The sequence below is a fragment of the Camelus dromedarius genome, chromosome 3 (genome assembly GCF_036321535.1).
Source record: "Camelus dromedarius isolate mCamDro1 chromosome 3, mCamDro1.pat, whole genome shotgun sequence".
NCBI lineage: Eukaryota > Metazoa > Chordata > Mammalia > Artiodactyla > Camelidae > Camelus > Camelus dromedarius.
In genome coordinates this window covers 7,887,881-7,902,063 of record NC_087438.1, presented here as the reverse complement: position 1 = coordinate 7,902,063, position 14,183 = coordinate 7,887,881, and the positions used below count along the sequence as shown (strand labels likewise).

The 14,183-nt window shown below is 39.1% G+C and overlaps 1 protein-coding gene across 4 annotated transcripts in view; it reads left to right on the top strand.

The window, feature by feature from the left end:
- CTNND2 (catenin delta 2) overlaps window positions 1–14,183 on the top strand; it is an 886,119-nt gene that overhangs the window by 707,082 nt on the left and 164,854 nt on the right. For all 4 annotated transcript variants that reach the window (XM_064479567.1, XM_064479565.1, XM_064479566.1 and 1 more), the window contains one exon: window positions 8,896–9,079. In XM_064479567.1, coding sequence (XP_064335637.1) covers window positions 8,896–9,079 — 184 coding nt within the window. The remainder of the gene's footprint in view (window positions 1–8,895; window positions 9,080–14,183) is intronic.

The window sequence follows — 14,183 nt, the reverse complement described above, 5'->3', positions numbered from 1 at the left end:
TCTTTATTACGTGTGTCTTCAAACACTTTTCTGCATGGATTACAAAATGGCTTTCACATCCATTTCCTGAAATAACACTCTTCTCAAAATGGTGTTTACATAACACATTTTTAAAAAATAATTTTTATTTTTATAGAGGATAATTGGCCTGTAACATTGTGTAAGTTTAAGGTGTGCAGTGTGTAGGTTTGTTACATTTATATATTGCACTGATTACTGTCTTTGTGCTAGCGAATACCTCTACCACATCTCGTAATTATTGTCTTTTTTGTGGTGAGAACAATTAAAATCTAGTCTCTTAGCAACTTTGAAATTCAGAATACAGCAGTGTTGGCTGTAATCACTGTGCTGTGCATCAGATCTCCAGAACTTGTTTAACCACTGCTTGGAAGTTTGTACCCTTAAACAACTTCCCCCCAGGTCCCCCAGCCCCAGCCCCAGATAGCCACCATTCCACTCTCTGTTTTTATGAGTTTGGTATTTTTAGATTCCACATGAGTGACAGCACACAGTATTTGTCTTTCTGTGTCTGACTTACCTCACTTAGCACGGTGCCCTCAAAAGTCCATTCGTGTCGTCCAAATGGCAGGATCTCCTTCTTTCTCATGACTGAATAATATTCTATCTTATATATGCACCACATCTTTCTTATCAGTTGATCTGTTGATGGAAATTTAGGTTGTTTCTGTATTTTGGCTGCTGTGAGGAGCACTGCAGCGAACATGCAAGTGCAGGTATCCTTCCTGTCTCTTGCTTTCATTTCCTTTGGCAGTGAACCCAGAGGTGGGACTGCTGAATTAGACGGTAGTTCTGCTTTTAATTTTTGAAGAACCTCCATACTGTTCATGATAGTGGCTGTACCAACTTCCATTCCTGCCAACAGTGCACGAGAGTTTCCTTTTCTCCAACACTTGTTATCTCTTGTCTTCTTGATGATGGCCATTCTAATGGGCATGAGGCAATTCACTGTGATTTTACTTTGCATTTCCCTGATGATTAGTGATGCTGAGCATCTTTTTATGTACCTGTTGTCTATTTGGGTGGTCTTCTTTGGAAAAATGTCTACTCAGTTCGACTCTGTTTATTTTTTTAATCGGATTGTTTATTCATTTTTTGTTATTGACTTGTATAATTTCCTTGTATACTGTGGATGTTATTCCCTTATCCAGTCTATGGTTTACAACTATCTTCTCCCATTTCATAGGTTGCCGTTTTGTTTTGTTGTTTTTGTTGTTCAGAAGCTTTTTAGATCGATGTAGTCCCACTTGTTGATTCTTGCTTTGAACTATGTGTTATTATAGCAACAACTAAACTAGTTGGTAAAATCATCAAATCAGATCAATGCTTTTATTTTTAAAAGCATTAAGTGAGTGTGATGCTTGAATCTATTTGAGGCTCTCCCATATACTGTCCGGAAGGATTCTCAAAACAATCCTAATTCTACAGTCACACCTTGAGGGTCATGACTTCTCAGGGACAGGTTGAGAGTGTTTATGTGATGCATCTAAATACTCATATGTACAGTGTGCACACACACCCAGACATGCTTGTGCATGTATGTGCACACTTTCTGACTTGTACACGCATGCATATAGGCACACATGCACACACTCGCATGTGTGCTTATCCACACACACATAAATGCACACGGTACAAGCTCAGGGTGTCTTGGGCCCCCAGACTTTGATCAGTCACTCTTTACCCACCCATGACTCAAGGTGGGACTGGGTGGGGATGGAGAAGGTAGTGATGGCAGCCCCCCAGGCACATCCCGTTCCCACCCCCTACCAGGCCTGGACCTTGACATTTTTGTAAGATAAACTTGTTTACCCCATTCTTCTTCTTCTGTACTTTCTGCAGGTGCACAAATTTTCATTCTAAGGAAAAGATAAGTGATAGAATAGTTTAAAATAAATATTTATATTTACAGTAAGGTAATTTTTAATTAGTTGATTAATTGAAGATGAAAATTTAAAGCACTCATTTAAAATGAATTCAGCCCGATTTTTCTTTGGTTTTGAGCCATGTTCAGGGATTGTGTTTTAGGTCTAAAAACTAAAAACAAATGAGGGGGTCATAGGAAATTCTTGCATATCCACCAGGCAGTGTTTGATTTTATCATGATTTAACACTAGAAATTATTAAAATACTTTTTTTTTGAACAATCTGAGTTCTTTTTTTAAGATAGTCTTTATCTCTTTTAGGAAGAAAACCCCATAATTACCCTCTATTAAAACAAACTAAAGGATCCAATGAAAGTGATTAAGATTTTATTAAAGAAATTTTAATAAACCAATTACTGCTCATGAATATGGATAATCCCAAGGAAAAAAGCCATCCTGTGCCTGAAATAAAAATAAACTATATTTTAAATATATTTAGTATACATAATTAGTTATTTAAATGTCTTCTCAACTAAACCTACTGTCAAAATTATGTTTGGAACAGCAATAATTTTATCCTGATAAAGGAAAGCTATTAGATACATATAATTAGGGGAAAGATGCTATAAAATAATTTTATTACAGATTATATTCGGGAAGAAATTAGAATATTTTTCTCAGATAAATTAAAATTTGCTATTGACCATCAACCAAAACACTAAAACATTTTTATGTTATTTTCAGGTAAGAATAAATGGGCTACTTTGTTATGGCTGCTGAAGACCATTGTGAATTCAGTTTATTCCAGTTTTTTTTTTTTTTGATTAAAATTTTAGTATTACCTTGGCTAATGTAGAATTATCAGGGAATTAATGTAAGAAAATTACCTGAATGACACATTAAAAATAAACCTTCTAACTAGATTAATTAATGCCTTTTGGTGATAAAATTTTTTCTCTACTCACTGAAAGTAGAATTTCTGTAGCGTCAAAGGTCATACTCCCGTGTAAATAACATTTTTGTATTCTCCTTTGGATTTGTTATTTTTAACATTACATCTTGCATCTGCTGTTGTATTCTGTCAGATCATTACTTCATTTTGCTAGCAGTATAATACTTTAAAAATGGTCACTGCTTGGAGCACACATCATCCTTAAGGGTCACATCATCCAGTTAATTCCTGTATTCATTTAGCACCCATTTGGTGAGCACTGAATGCACATCAGAGCATATTCTGTGTGCTGTATATGTTCCATACGCTGTGACCACTCACACAGGGTCTTTGCTTTCATTTCTTCACTGGGACCTTGTTTGGGGGGAGAGCAGTGAGCAAATGACAGAAAACCAAGTAATGAAAAAGCATGGGAGGGGAATGAGGGGAGGAAAGAAATAGGTGAGGGAGATTAAGAGATACAAACTTTTGGTTACAATAAAGTCATAGGTATGAAATGTACAGTGTGGGGAACACAGTCAGTAATTATGCACTGTCTTTGTATGGTGACAGGTGGCTGGTAGCTAGACTTACGGTGATCATTTTGAAATGTACAAAAATATCAAATTGCTCTGTTGTGTAAAAGGAACTAGCATTGTGTTGTAGGTCAATTATACTTCAAAAAGATGGGGATTTCAAAATTATAAAACAGATAAACAAGGTTATACTGTATAGCACAGGGAAATATATACAAGATCTTATGGCAGCTCACAGAGAAAGAATGTGGCAATGAGTATATATGTTCATGTATAATTGAAAAATTGTGCTCTACACTGGAATTTGACATAGCATTGTAAAATGATTATAAATCAATAAAAAATGTTAAAAAAAAAACAACAAACAAACTCATAGGGAAAGAGATCAGATTAGTGCTTACTGGAAGTGGGGGACAGGAGAAGGAGGAACTGGATGAAGGCAGTCAAAAGGTACAGAAGTCCAAGTATATGATAAATAAGTACCAGGAGTTTATGTACAACGTGATGAGGTTAACACTGCTGAACATTATATCTGAAAGTGGTTAAGAGACTAAATCCTCAAAGTTTTCATCACAAGGAAAAAAATGTTTTTCTCTTTTGTTAATGTTGTATCTGTATGAGATGATGGAGGTTCACTAAACCCATCGTGATAATCATGTCTTGAGGTGCGTAAGTCAAATCGTTATGCCATACACCTTAAAATTCGTAGAGGGCTATATGTCAATTATATCTCAGTATAACTGGAGGGAAAAAGAAAAAGTATGGGAGATACGAGTTAGTGATGAGTTATCTGCTGAAAATTAAAGTAGGAGATCGGGTAGCAAGAGTCTGGGAAGGTTGTTTAGACTGATCCAAGAAAGCTTCTCCGAGTTCAGCACATTTAAGCAACATGTGAGCAGAAAGACGGATCAGCCTTGGAAAGGTCTGGAGAAGAATGTTCCAGACTGAGAGAGCAGTAAGTCCAAGAGATGTGAGTTACAAACAATCTTGCTGTTCAAGGAAAAGAAATAAGGCAATGATGGTGAGAGTGTAATGAGTTGCAGAGATGGGAGAACCACCAGGGCAGGGACTTTTTGTTTTGTTCACTAAGTATCGACTGGATCAAACAGAGCCTGGCGCACAGGAGGTCCTTAATATGCACGGACTGAGTAAATGAATGAACCAAAGGATCTGATTCAAGATGGATTTAGAGAATCAGGGAAAGGCCTGATCTTGAAACTACAATCAGAAATGTAGTCTTGTTTCAAGTGTAACAGAATATTTTAAGGGATGTGTGGTAGACTGAACAAAGGCCCCCCTGAAGATGTCCACAGTCCTAGTTCCCAGAGCCTGTGAATGTTATCTTACTTAATAAAAGAGACTTTGCAGATAGGATTAGGTTAAGGATCTTGAAATTGGGGAGATTATCCTGGATTATCCAGCAGGCTCCATGTGTCAAGTGTCCTTATAACAAAGAGGGAGGAAGATCAATCAGAGAAGAGTTTGTGATCATGGATGCTGAGGTCGGAGTAGTGCCGGCTTCAAGCCATGGGATGTGGGCAGCTTTTAGAAGCTTAAAAAGACAAGGAAATTCTCCACGAGGGTCTCCAGAAGGAGCACTGCCTGCTGACCCATTTCAGTCTTCAGACCTGGAGAACTGAAATGATAAATGTGTGTTGTTTTAAACATTACATTTGCAGCAACTTGTTACAGCAGCAGTCAGGAACTAATACAAGATTATTCCACATTAAAGACAGTGGCCATTTAATAAGTTGCAAATATGGAGAAGGATACATTTTTCAAGATGAAATATCGTTTGTTATCCAAATTAAGATGCATTTTAAATTTAGTTACAAAATGTAGCTGGATTCCGCTTCCTATATCTTCTGTAATCTCACAATAGACTTTAGAAAAGGATGGAGGAATTGAAGAGAGTGATAAAACAAGTGAATCTCAGAATGAGAGATGTAACTAGAAAAAAAGTGTTATACAGGGGAAAAAGTGAGTCCAGTAGACAGAGGGAAAGGAGCTGGAAGGAAAAGGAATGGGTGTTAATTCCTGCTGCTGTGTAACAAATCAACCCTCAGTTTTGCAGTTTAAAACAATAAACATTTATCCCAACCATATCTGAGTGGCAGGAGCCCAGAAGTGCAGGTGTGCGTGGTTCTGGCTCAGGGTCCCATGCTGATGAGGCGGCATTATCTGAAGGCTTGACTGGGGCTGGAGCATCCACTGCCAGGACCGTTCGCTCCCGTGGCTGTTGGCTGGAGGCCTTGGTTCTTTTCCACGTGGACTTCCTCATGGTACTGCATGAGAATCCTCACAGCTTGATGGCAGGCTCCCTGTCAAACAAACAATCCAAGACAGAGCTGGGAGGGAGCCCCAGTGCCTTTTCTGTGGCCTCGTCTCAGGAGCCACTCTGTCATCTCCTCAGTATTCTGTTGATCGGAATCGAGGCACTGTGTCCAAGCCGCACTCATGGGAGAAGGACTGGACTGCTGCATGGGCAGGGAATGTCAGAACACCACCGCGGAAGAAAGAGGAGTGAAGAGAAATGTGCGCGAAACAAGTATTTCTCATTTGTTCGCAAAGAAACCTTGGATATGTCCATTTTTCTCCACTCATCTCTCTCCCTCCATCAGGGACCACTGGGTGTGTGTTTGTGTGTGTGAGTGTGTATGTGTGTGACTGTGAATGGATGTGAATGTGCATGTGTATGTATGCGTGAGTGCATGTGTGTGTGTGTCTCTAGCAAGACAGATGCAGAGTTCTCAGCTGCTTCCCACTTTTGACTCCTGCCAGACACATCAGCCTTTAGCCCAGTGTCCCCGGAGGCTGCTCATTCTACACTCAAGCATGCCTCTGTGTCCAGATCATCTAACCAAAGCTCACAGTTTTGAGGGCCGCCTTCAACACACTGGTTTGCTGAATTCCCCCCAAAGAAATCCTGCCTCGTTGCATGCACTTTGCCAAGTCATCATCCAAGCAGAGGTGGTTAAGCTGTCTCTGACTAGAGATCCACTGTGGTTCTCTGAAGTCCGGGAAGCATGTGTAGGTTGCAGAGATAATCTTGGGCAGAAAGTTCAGAGATTTGGGTCAAGCGCTGTGATAAGTTTGTTGGCATGTGAGGTGCAGATGGAGCCAGTCTGGAAAGGTGGAGGGGATGTGGATAGGGAACCTCTGTCCACGCCTGACTTGGAATTAGGTTACACTGATTAATGGATTCGTGAGAAAGGTGATGGAGCGAACAGCCCGGTGACAAGTCATCTGAAATGCCATCTTCTTTTCATCCATTCTCTTTTCCTCTGATATTAGATTAGTCCTTTACCTTTTCTTTGACTTTACCCCTTTCCTTTCCTATCTCTTTTCTAGTTGTTAAAAAACAGGAAAAATTGGTCTAATAGAATGCCTTTAGATTGTCTTAAATTTGTTTCATGGAAATGTATTTTATAGCAAACCATACCATCCATATTGTAAAACATTTAAAAGCCTCAGTTTTCATGTATTTGTATTTTCAAATCAGGATGTAAGAATGAAAAATACTCATGTTTTATGTCTGTATATGTGCATATACACTTAGAAAAACAAAATAGCCTATAATGGAAAATAATCTGAAAAAATATATAAATGCAACTGAATCACTTTGCTGTACACCATAAACTAATCCAATGTTGTAAATCAACTATATTTCAATTTAAAAAACAGACACAAACCCTTTAATGTGATATTTTAAAAAGTTATCCTCAAATACAAGGGTAGATAGTAATTTCATTTTAATGTGCTTTTTTTTAAAACTGAAACTAATGATTTTACTAGAAAAAAAGAATATTGTTGTGAGACTACAAATGAATCAAAATATTCATTTTGATTATTTTGATTATGCAGAATTCAGTAAGACATTTCTTAATGGGTTGAATAAACAGCTTCATATATTATTTAAATCAAAATAAATGCATGTGAAGGTCTTCCTACCATTTCACATCTGTCCGAGTCAGTACATATTTTGAGCAGATGAACATTTCTGTGTTCCAATGAGCATTTTTGGTATGCTCAATTTAGGACACTAATGACAATGCAAACATGCACACAGAAATGCATAGGAAATGGTCCACTTGCTAAGGCAGAGGTAGGCAAAATTTTTCTGTAAAAGGCCAGATAGTACATTGTTTAGGCTGTCTCTGCTACAAAATCTCAGCTTTTGTCTCATAGGACGAAAGCAGAGTTAGACAGTGTAAACGAACAGGCAGGGCTGTGTTCCAATAAAACTTTATTTACAAAAACAGGCTAGCAGGATTTGCCCTCAAGGCAACCCCCTACACTGAAGGATTGATTATACATTCTGGGTACCAAAAGCATTTTGTTTCCTTTGCATTTACCTAAATAAGATTCCCAGCAAATGTTATTTTGAAAGGCATTCTGAAGAGTTTGTCTCTATAGTCACATTTTTATAGAACTGATTTTAAGCTGTCATTTTAGTTAGTAACAATCAATATTATTGACTTTCAGACTATTGTTAATGCTCTTGGATAGTTCAACAGGTGCATTGCAAGAAACTAATAAATTTCAGAAATAAGTGAGTTCTGTTTACTCATACCATGATGGAGGAAACACAATCTCATTTTAAAATTTATTGAAAGCGTATTAAATAAGTAAGCTGAAAGTTGTGTTGTGTTTCTAAATACAACTATGATTTTTTATTCCCAGTATCTGCATGATGAGGTCTCTTTAGGTTAGTCTTAGGGGGAAATATAGTCTTTCTTTCATAAGAAAAGAGAATATTATTCTTTGTTTTTTCTTAAATTTATGTGTACTATTTTGAACAACAAAAAGAATAATTATTTTAGAAGCATATTCAAATGATACTGTAACATGTGTGTAATATTTAAGGCTTTTCTAAAGTTTTTTAAAGTCTCTTTCTCATTTGTTGACATGCCTTCCACTTTCTACTGCTCTGTGTGTTGTTGTATGAGGAGGAACAAATGATAGGTCATCCATGAGCATTGTTTTCAGAGAAAAGCAAACAGAATTGTCACAAGGGACAGTAAATTTAAGTTTCTTGTAGAGCTCACTATCATCGGAGCTGATCCTGGGTTCTTGTAAGGTCCTGCTCAATGGTGGCTGGTTCTACATGGAAGCTAAGCGAATAAGTAGACCACAGGTGCATACTGAGGACTTGGATAAAACAAAGATGTCTTACTAGTCCATTTCAGATAGCTTTCACAACTCTTTGGTCTTGGTTAGAATTTGGGTACTTGGGTGTATCATGCCAATTGTGGGTGCAAGCCTGGTTGGTATCCTCAGTTCAATCAGCGCTGTCAACCTTGGTTACTCTCCTCAGTGGAACAGAGATAATCGTGTCACGGTTCTTCTGCCTCCTTGTCGGAGTTTCACAGCACTTCTGTAATGGGTTCACACAGATGTTCTGAAATGGAAAGCACGCTCTCAGACGTGTGCAGAGGCTCTCTTAGTCCTTCCTGCCTGTGCTGTTAACTTGACCGGGGGAGACGGTGTTGAGAGGCGAGAAAACAGTGGGCGTCAGACAGCTCTGTTTGTGCGCCTCTTGCAGGAGTCCTTTGGAACCTCTCATCTTGCGACGCACTCAAAATGCCCATCATCCAGGACACGCTGGCAGTGCTGACCAACGCGGTGATCATCCCCCACTCAGGCTGGGAAAATTCACCCCTCCAGGACGATCGGAAGATCCAGCTGCACTCCTCACAGGTGCTGCGAAATGCCACTGGATGCCTAAGGTGAGTCCCGCATCGTTGCCGCCTCCTTCTGACGTCACACACTTTCTGCTTCTGTGACTTTAATGGCTGTTTTGCTAATCACCAGAGTGTTCTGGAAAGATGAATACTGATATGGCAATGGAGTGCAGGAAGCTAGCAAAAATCATTTCTAATGAGGTGCTGAAAAGGTATATGCATCTTCCAGTGTCCTGACTTATTTAACACGTCCGCTTAGGTCTTGGGCCAAAAATAAACATTTTTATTCCAACCCAAAATAATGAGTTTTCTTTGATGGAAAATAATAGTTCACAGTAATTTCCCTTGTTATGATATATTATGCATATAGAATAACCAGGCAGACCCACAGATGGGAAGAGAGTCTATGACAAACACCTAGAGATCAAATTAACTGTCACCAGTAGCTATTTTTATATTTCGGTTTTTCTTATTTTTCTATGTGACTGCAAGAGCCTGTAATTCTCAAAAACAGCTCTTTAATAAGGCCCATGGTGTGAAATGTCTTTTTTAAATAATAAAAGTAGCGAATGTGTTGTAATTATCTCCCAGTGCATTTTTACAAAACTCATCACCCAGAAGTCTCTTGAGATGTTTTGGATGTTTTCTTTAATTTTTCCTCTTAGAAAAGAATGTAATAATCAAGGTATACTTCTGTCTCCAAACTCTGGAAACTGTGCTCCCAAGAATGTTGCATATTCCAACAGAGGTGGAAATCTCTGCCGGTTAACTTAATGATGGAATGGGGGTGATTTAAAATACCTATTCAAATAACCTATGTATCAAAAGGAAAACGTACGAGATTGCTTTATCTGGGCTGCCTCAAAGCTGCCGTTCCTCTTACGGTTGATCAGTTTCTAGGTGGAGGAACCAGTCTCCACTGAGAAGGAACAGAATCACCTCGGTGACATTAATAATAATTATCTCATGAATATTTATAACAGCGCTCTCAGCCTCCCGTCTTGAGAGGGGCATGTGTGTTTGTGTGCATGTGAATGCACAAAGGGAGACAGAGCAAGTTGGCCTCCGTAAATATCGACGTGCATTCGTGGGCAGGAATGAGAAACCCTCTGACAATTTTGCTTTTCCTCAAGGTCATGAAATAATGATCTTTAGGCACGATTTCTCTGGATAGGCTCCGCCATAAGCCAGATTTACGGTTCTCCAAAAGCCCTATTGAGACGTCCATTTTATAACCTCTTAAATTCTATTATCCTTCAGAAACCGCGTGCCCCTCCAGAAGAAATATCACTCTTCCAAAGCTAAAACTACAGACACTTCTGACCCTTTTTACCTGGTTTTTCTATTTCATTTACTTGCAACTATTACATGTGGTTCCTTTCTTGGCATCCTTGGCTGGTAAAGAATCATTCCTAATGGAGATCATGGAAGGAGGTGCCCATTGTAGGCGTATAGTCAGTAAAGATCTGTTTAGTCCCATCAACTGAAATTCTCTCTGAGTAATATAGGAACATAGTTGTATATTCATGATGTTTGACTTAAGGATGTAGGGCACTGATGTCACGAGCATTCAGCTTCATCTGATGAAAAGTCAGGTGAAGAAACTAGACCGCTGTAGGTTCCCAGGTTCCCTTTGTGGGTCGTCTGGCTAAGTTCACACACACGGAGACTGGACCCGAGCTGCTTCGGCTGCTGGCCAGGATGGACCACATCATAGGAAGGAGAAAGGGGCATCTGATTTAGAGTTTCATGTAGCCTCATCAGCTTTTCTTAGTCCAGATGAAATCAGGTTTAGGGTTTTCCCGCTTTTCTGAGTTTGTTATGTCACAAAGCAAGATTCATCAATATATGGTGAATATTTCACTTCCCTCTTAATCCATTAAACTCTTGCCCTTCTTATGGAAAAAATATAGTTTTTTCTCACTTATTTGAATGTGTTCGTGAATCACTCCACATTAATGAACAGTTGGACTAACAGAGGAAGAAAACAACCCTGGGAAGGGGCTTAAATTAATTTCTCAAATAAAGACTCAGCAGGTGAACGGTTTCAGAAAATTTCTCCTGTTACCATTTACTTAGGCCCAATGTTGGAAACTCCCCCAAAGAGTCGTACATGTTTATACAATGATGGAAAATTTAGATTTCAGTGTGTAAGTTTATTTACATTCTCAATTTTTTCCAGCAAAGCCTAGATCTTTATTTACATTAAAGAACTTACTTTGCCTGCTGTCCCTGCCTTTCAGCAGTTTCGTCCGTGAGCATTTGTTAATTGCCTGCTGTGTGCCAGGGAAGGATCAGGGCGGCGGGAATAAACATGCAGCCTCTCCTGGCCTTCAGAAACTCCTAAACCAGTGCAGGACAATGGCCCTAGCATTGTATTTCAGTATAATACAAAGCTACGACTGGGATAGCATAGAAGGAAGGACTGGGAAGAGCTAGTGGCTAACTCAGCCAGTGTGGTCACAAAAGGCTTCAAGAGCCAGGTGGGACTGGGGCTCAGCAAAGAAAGGGCTTCACCATTCAATGCGTTGGATGGGCGTTAAGGCCGGAAGGAGTGGTGGGCAGGCTCTGACGCACATGAGAGAACTCCAGGATCTGTAGTCAGTCAACAAACCTAGGAGACTTTAGGAGATACCGCTTGCTTAGTTGTGCCATTTCAGGTGATGAAGGGCCTCCAAAGCAGAACTAAGAACAATAGACTGGAGTCTGTCTGTATGGAGTAGGGAGCGATGGAGAAGCTTTGACCAAGAGAACACAGTGATCAGCTCTGTCGGGGAGCAAGTGTACAGGACAGAGTGGAGGCAGGTGGGAAGGGGTCGGTGACAATAAGGGTGGAGCTGTGAATTTCTGGGCTGCCCCGCAGGCTTCGTTCGTAAGGTGCCTCCTGTAGACAACAGTAAAATATCAGCACTTAGTTCCATTCGATTAAATGTAACCATCACTGATTGGTGGCTCTGGGAACGATTTCCTTAACTATTGACGTGTTCATTCTGCTTTTCATCTTGAAACTTTTTCGTCTTTCCAGTCATCCAATTCTTATTAAAATGATAGTTTCAGTATCTTACCAAATTGTTTGGAGAAGTTTTATGGCACCAATCATTATTCGTATGTAACTGAGGTTTAATAAATCAAATTCAGAAAACCAAGAGGATATCGGACACACATAACCATGCTAAGTTGTGGATAATGCAGTAGAGCCAGCCAAAGTCCCCTGGAACTGCAGAAATGATTTGAATATAATCCTTAAAATGTAGCTTAATAGGCAGATCATCTCAATGTAGAAAACAGAACTGGGCTTCTATCTTTGCAAAGAACTTTTTTTTTCTATCACAATATTTACAAAGAATTCGGTTCTTTGGCGCTTCTTAAAGCAGAAAATAAAATCACAGCAATTATTCCTCTAGTCATTTTTATGTACTAAATTTATGTTTTACATAAAAAATGAGACAATGAATTTGTACAAGAAGATTATATAGTGAGTTTATATAACATTTACATACCTTGATCTGGTCTATTCATTTATAGCTTTAATCTCTTTTTTCACTGTTAAAGAAATTTATTGTTTTCTTGCTAATTTTACAAGCAACACGTGTTCATTGCTGACTACTCCAAATAACCGAAAACATAACATAATGATTAACAGTCACCCACAGTCCCCGCCCCCCCCGAGATAAACCACCGTTAGACATTTCCTCCCAGTGTCTGCCTATCTTTTTACTCTTGAAAGTCACCTAATTTATATAAAAATGCCACCGTTGCATGTTATAAATCTTTTCCAATGTGTCGTAACCACCGCTACCATATTCCATAAAATCAGGCTAAAACATAAGCGTGTGACTTAGGACCTTCCTTGTTTATCTGGTAAAAGAAAACAGTAAGTTACACTTGATCTACAAAGTGTGCCCTGTGTGTGTGTGTGTGTGCCGTGTGTGTGTCTATGTGTGTGTGTGCTTAAGGAATTCAACACAAAACTCTGGAGAGAATTATGACTCGTTAGATATATGCCAGGTTCAGTGTCAAAACGGGCAAGCAGTTCAGTTCCCTTGGTGTGATTTCTGGATATTCTGCTGTGTCAAGGCAAAGAAAATTAGTATTTTTTAAAAAATAATAAAATATTTACAAAATATTTCTTACTACTCAACTTCCCTTCCTTTTTCAGATCTTTATTAGGGAAACATTTTGAAAAGCAAGGTGTTATTGTTGAGGACCATCCTGTTGTATTCACGTTCTTTTTAATTATTTCCCTTTACATACTTCGACTTATAGAAATTCTCCACAGTCTTTGTTAGGAGCTGAATGTAATTCAGTCCTTGCCATAATTATACATGTTCTAAATTTGTTTTGAGATTATTTTTTCTTGTGACCATTCATTATCAAACAATACTTTGAAGTTTAAAAAAAATACAAGTACCAAGGTAGCGTGAGGTCACTATTCAATACATTTCACATGTGATGTGCGTTACTTTGGATTGAGGATCTGTCCTCAGGTGATGTTATTCCTGATACTGAGTTGGAATACGAAGTCTCCTTTCTCAAGAATTGCAGAGAAATGGAAGAAGGAAGCTGTGTGTGTGGGTGTGTGGGGGTGTGTGTGTGAGTGTGGAGGTGTGTGTGTGTGTGTTTATGTAGGGTGGGAGGGACAGTTTATTTGTTCAATCATTCCAAGTTATGACCCAGCAACATAGTAGATATTTATTAAATTATTTTATACATTGTCAACAGAGACATGACTTTTTCTGTAGGATTAAAGTGAGTATTTTTATTCGTAAAATCCCTGACTTCCAAGGCAAGGAAGTTCTGCTCCAAATACATCATTTATTCTCGTATTTATTATAAGTTCAATCGCTCATGCGTAGTAAGTCGTGAAGCCAGGATTTTCACCCCCATCCTGACTCCGGCTCCAGACCATCCCCACTGCACCACACGCAGGGGAAATACAACGTTGTGTGAGATGAGACTGACAGATCTGTACGTAGGAAAACACAGACAACCACCCGACCAGCAAATGCACAGCATGTTCTTTGTGTTGGTTCTTTTAATTTGCTTCTCGACATGTGCTGAGTAGCAGCTACTTAGCCAACATCCCTTTTGCCCTTAATTGCCAGCTGTGTTCTCCCTCCCTCTTATTTCTTACTTTCCCTTCTCCTCT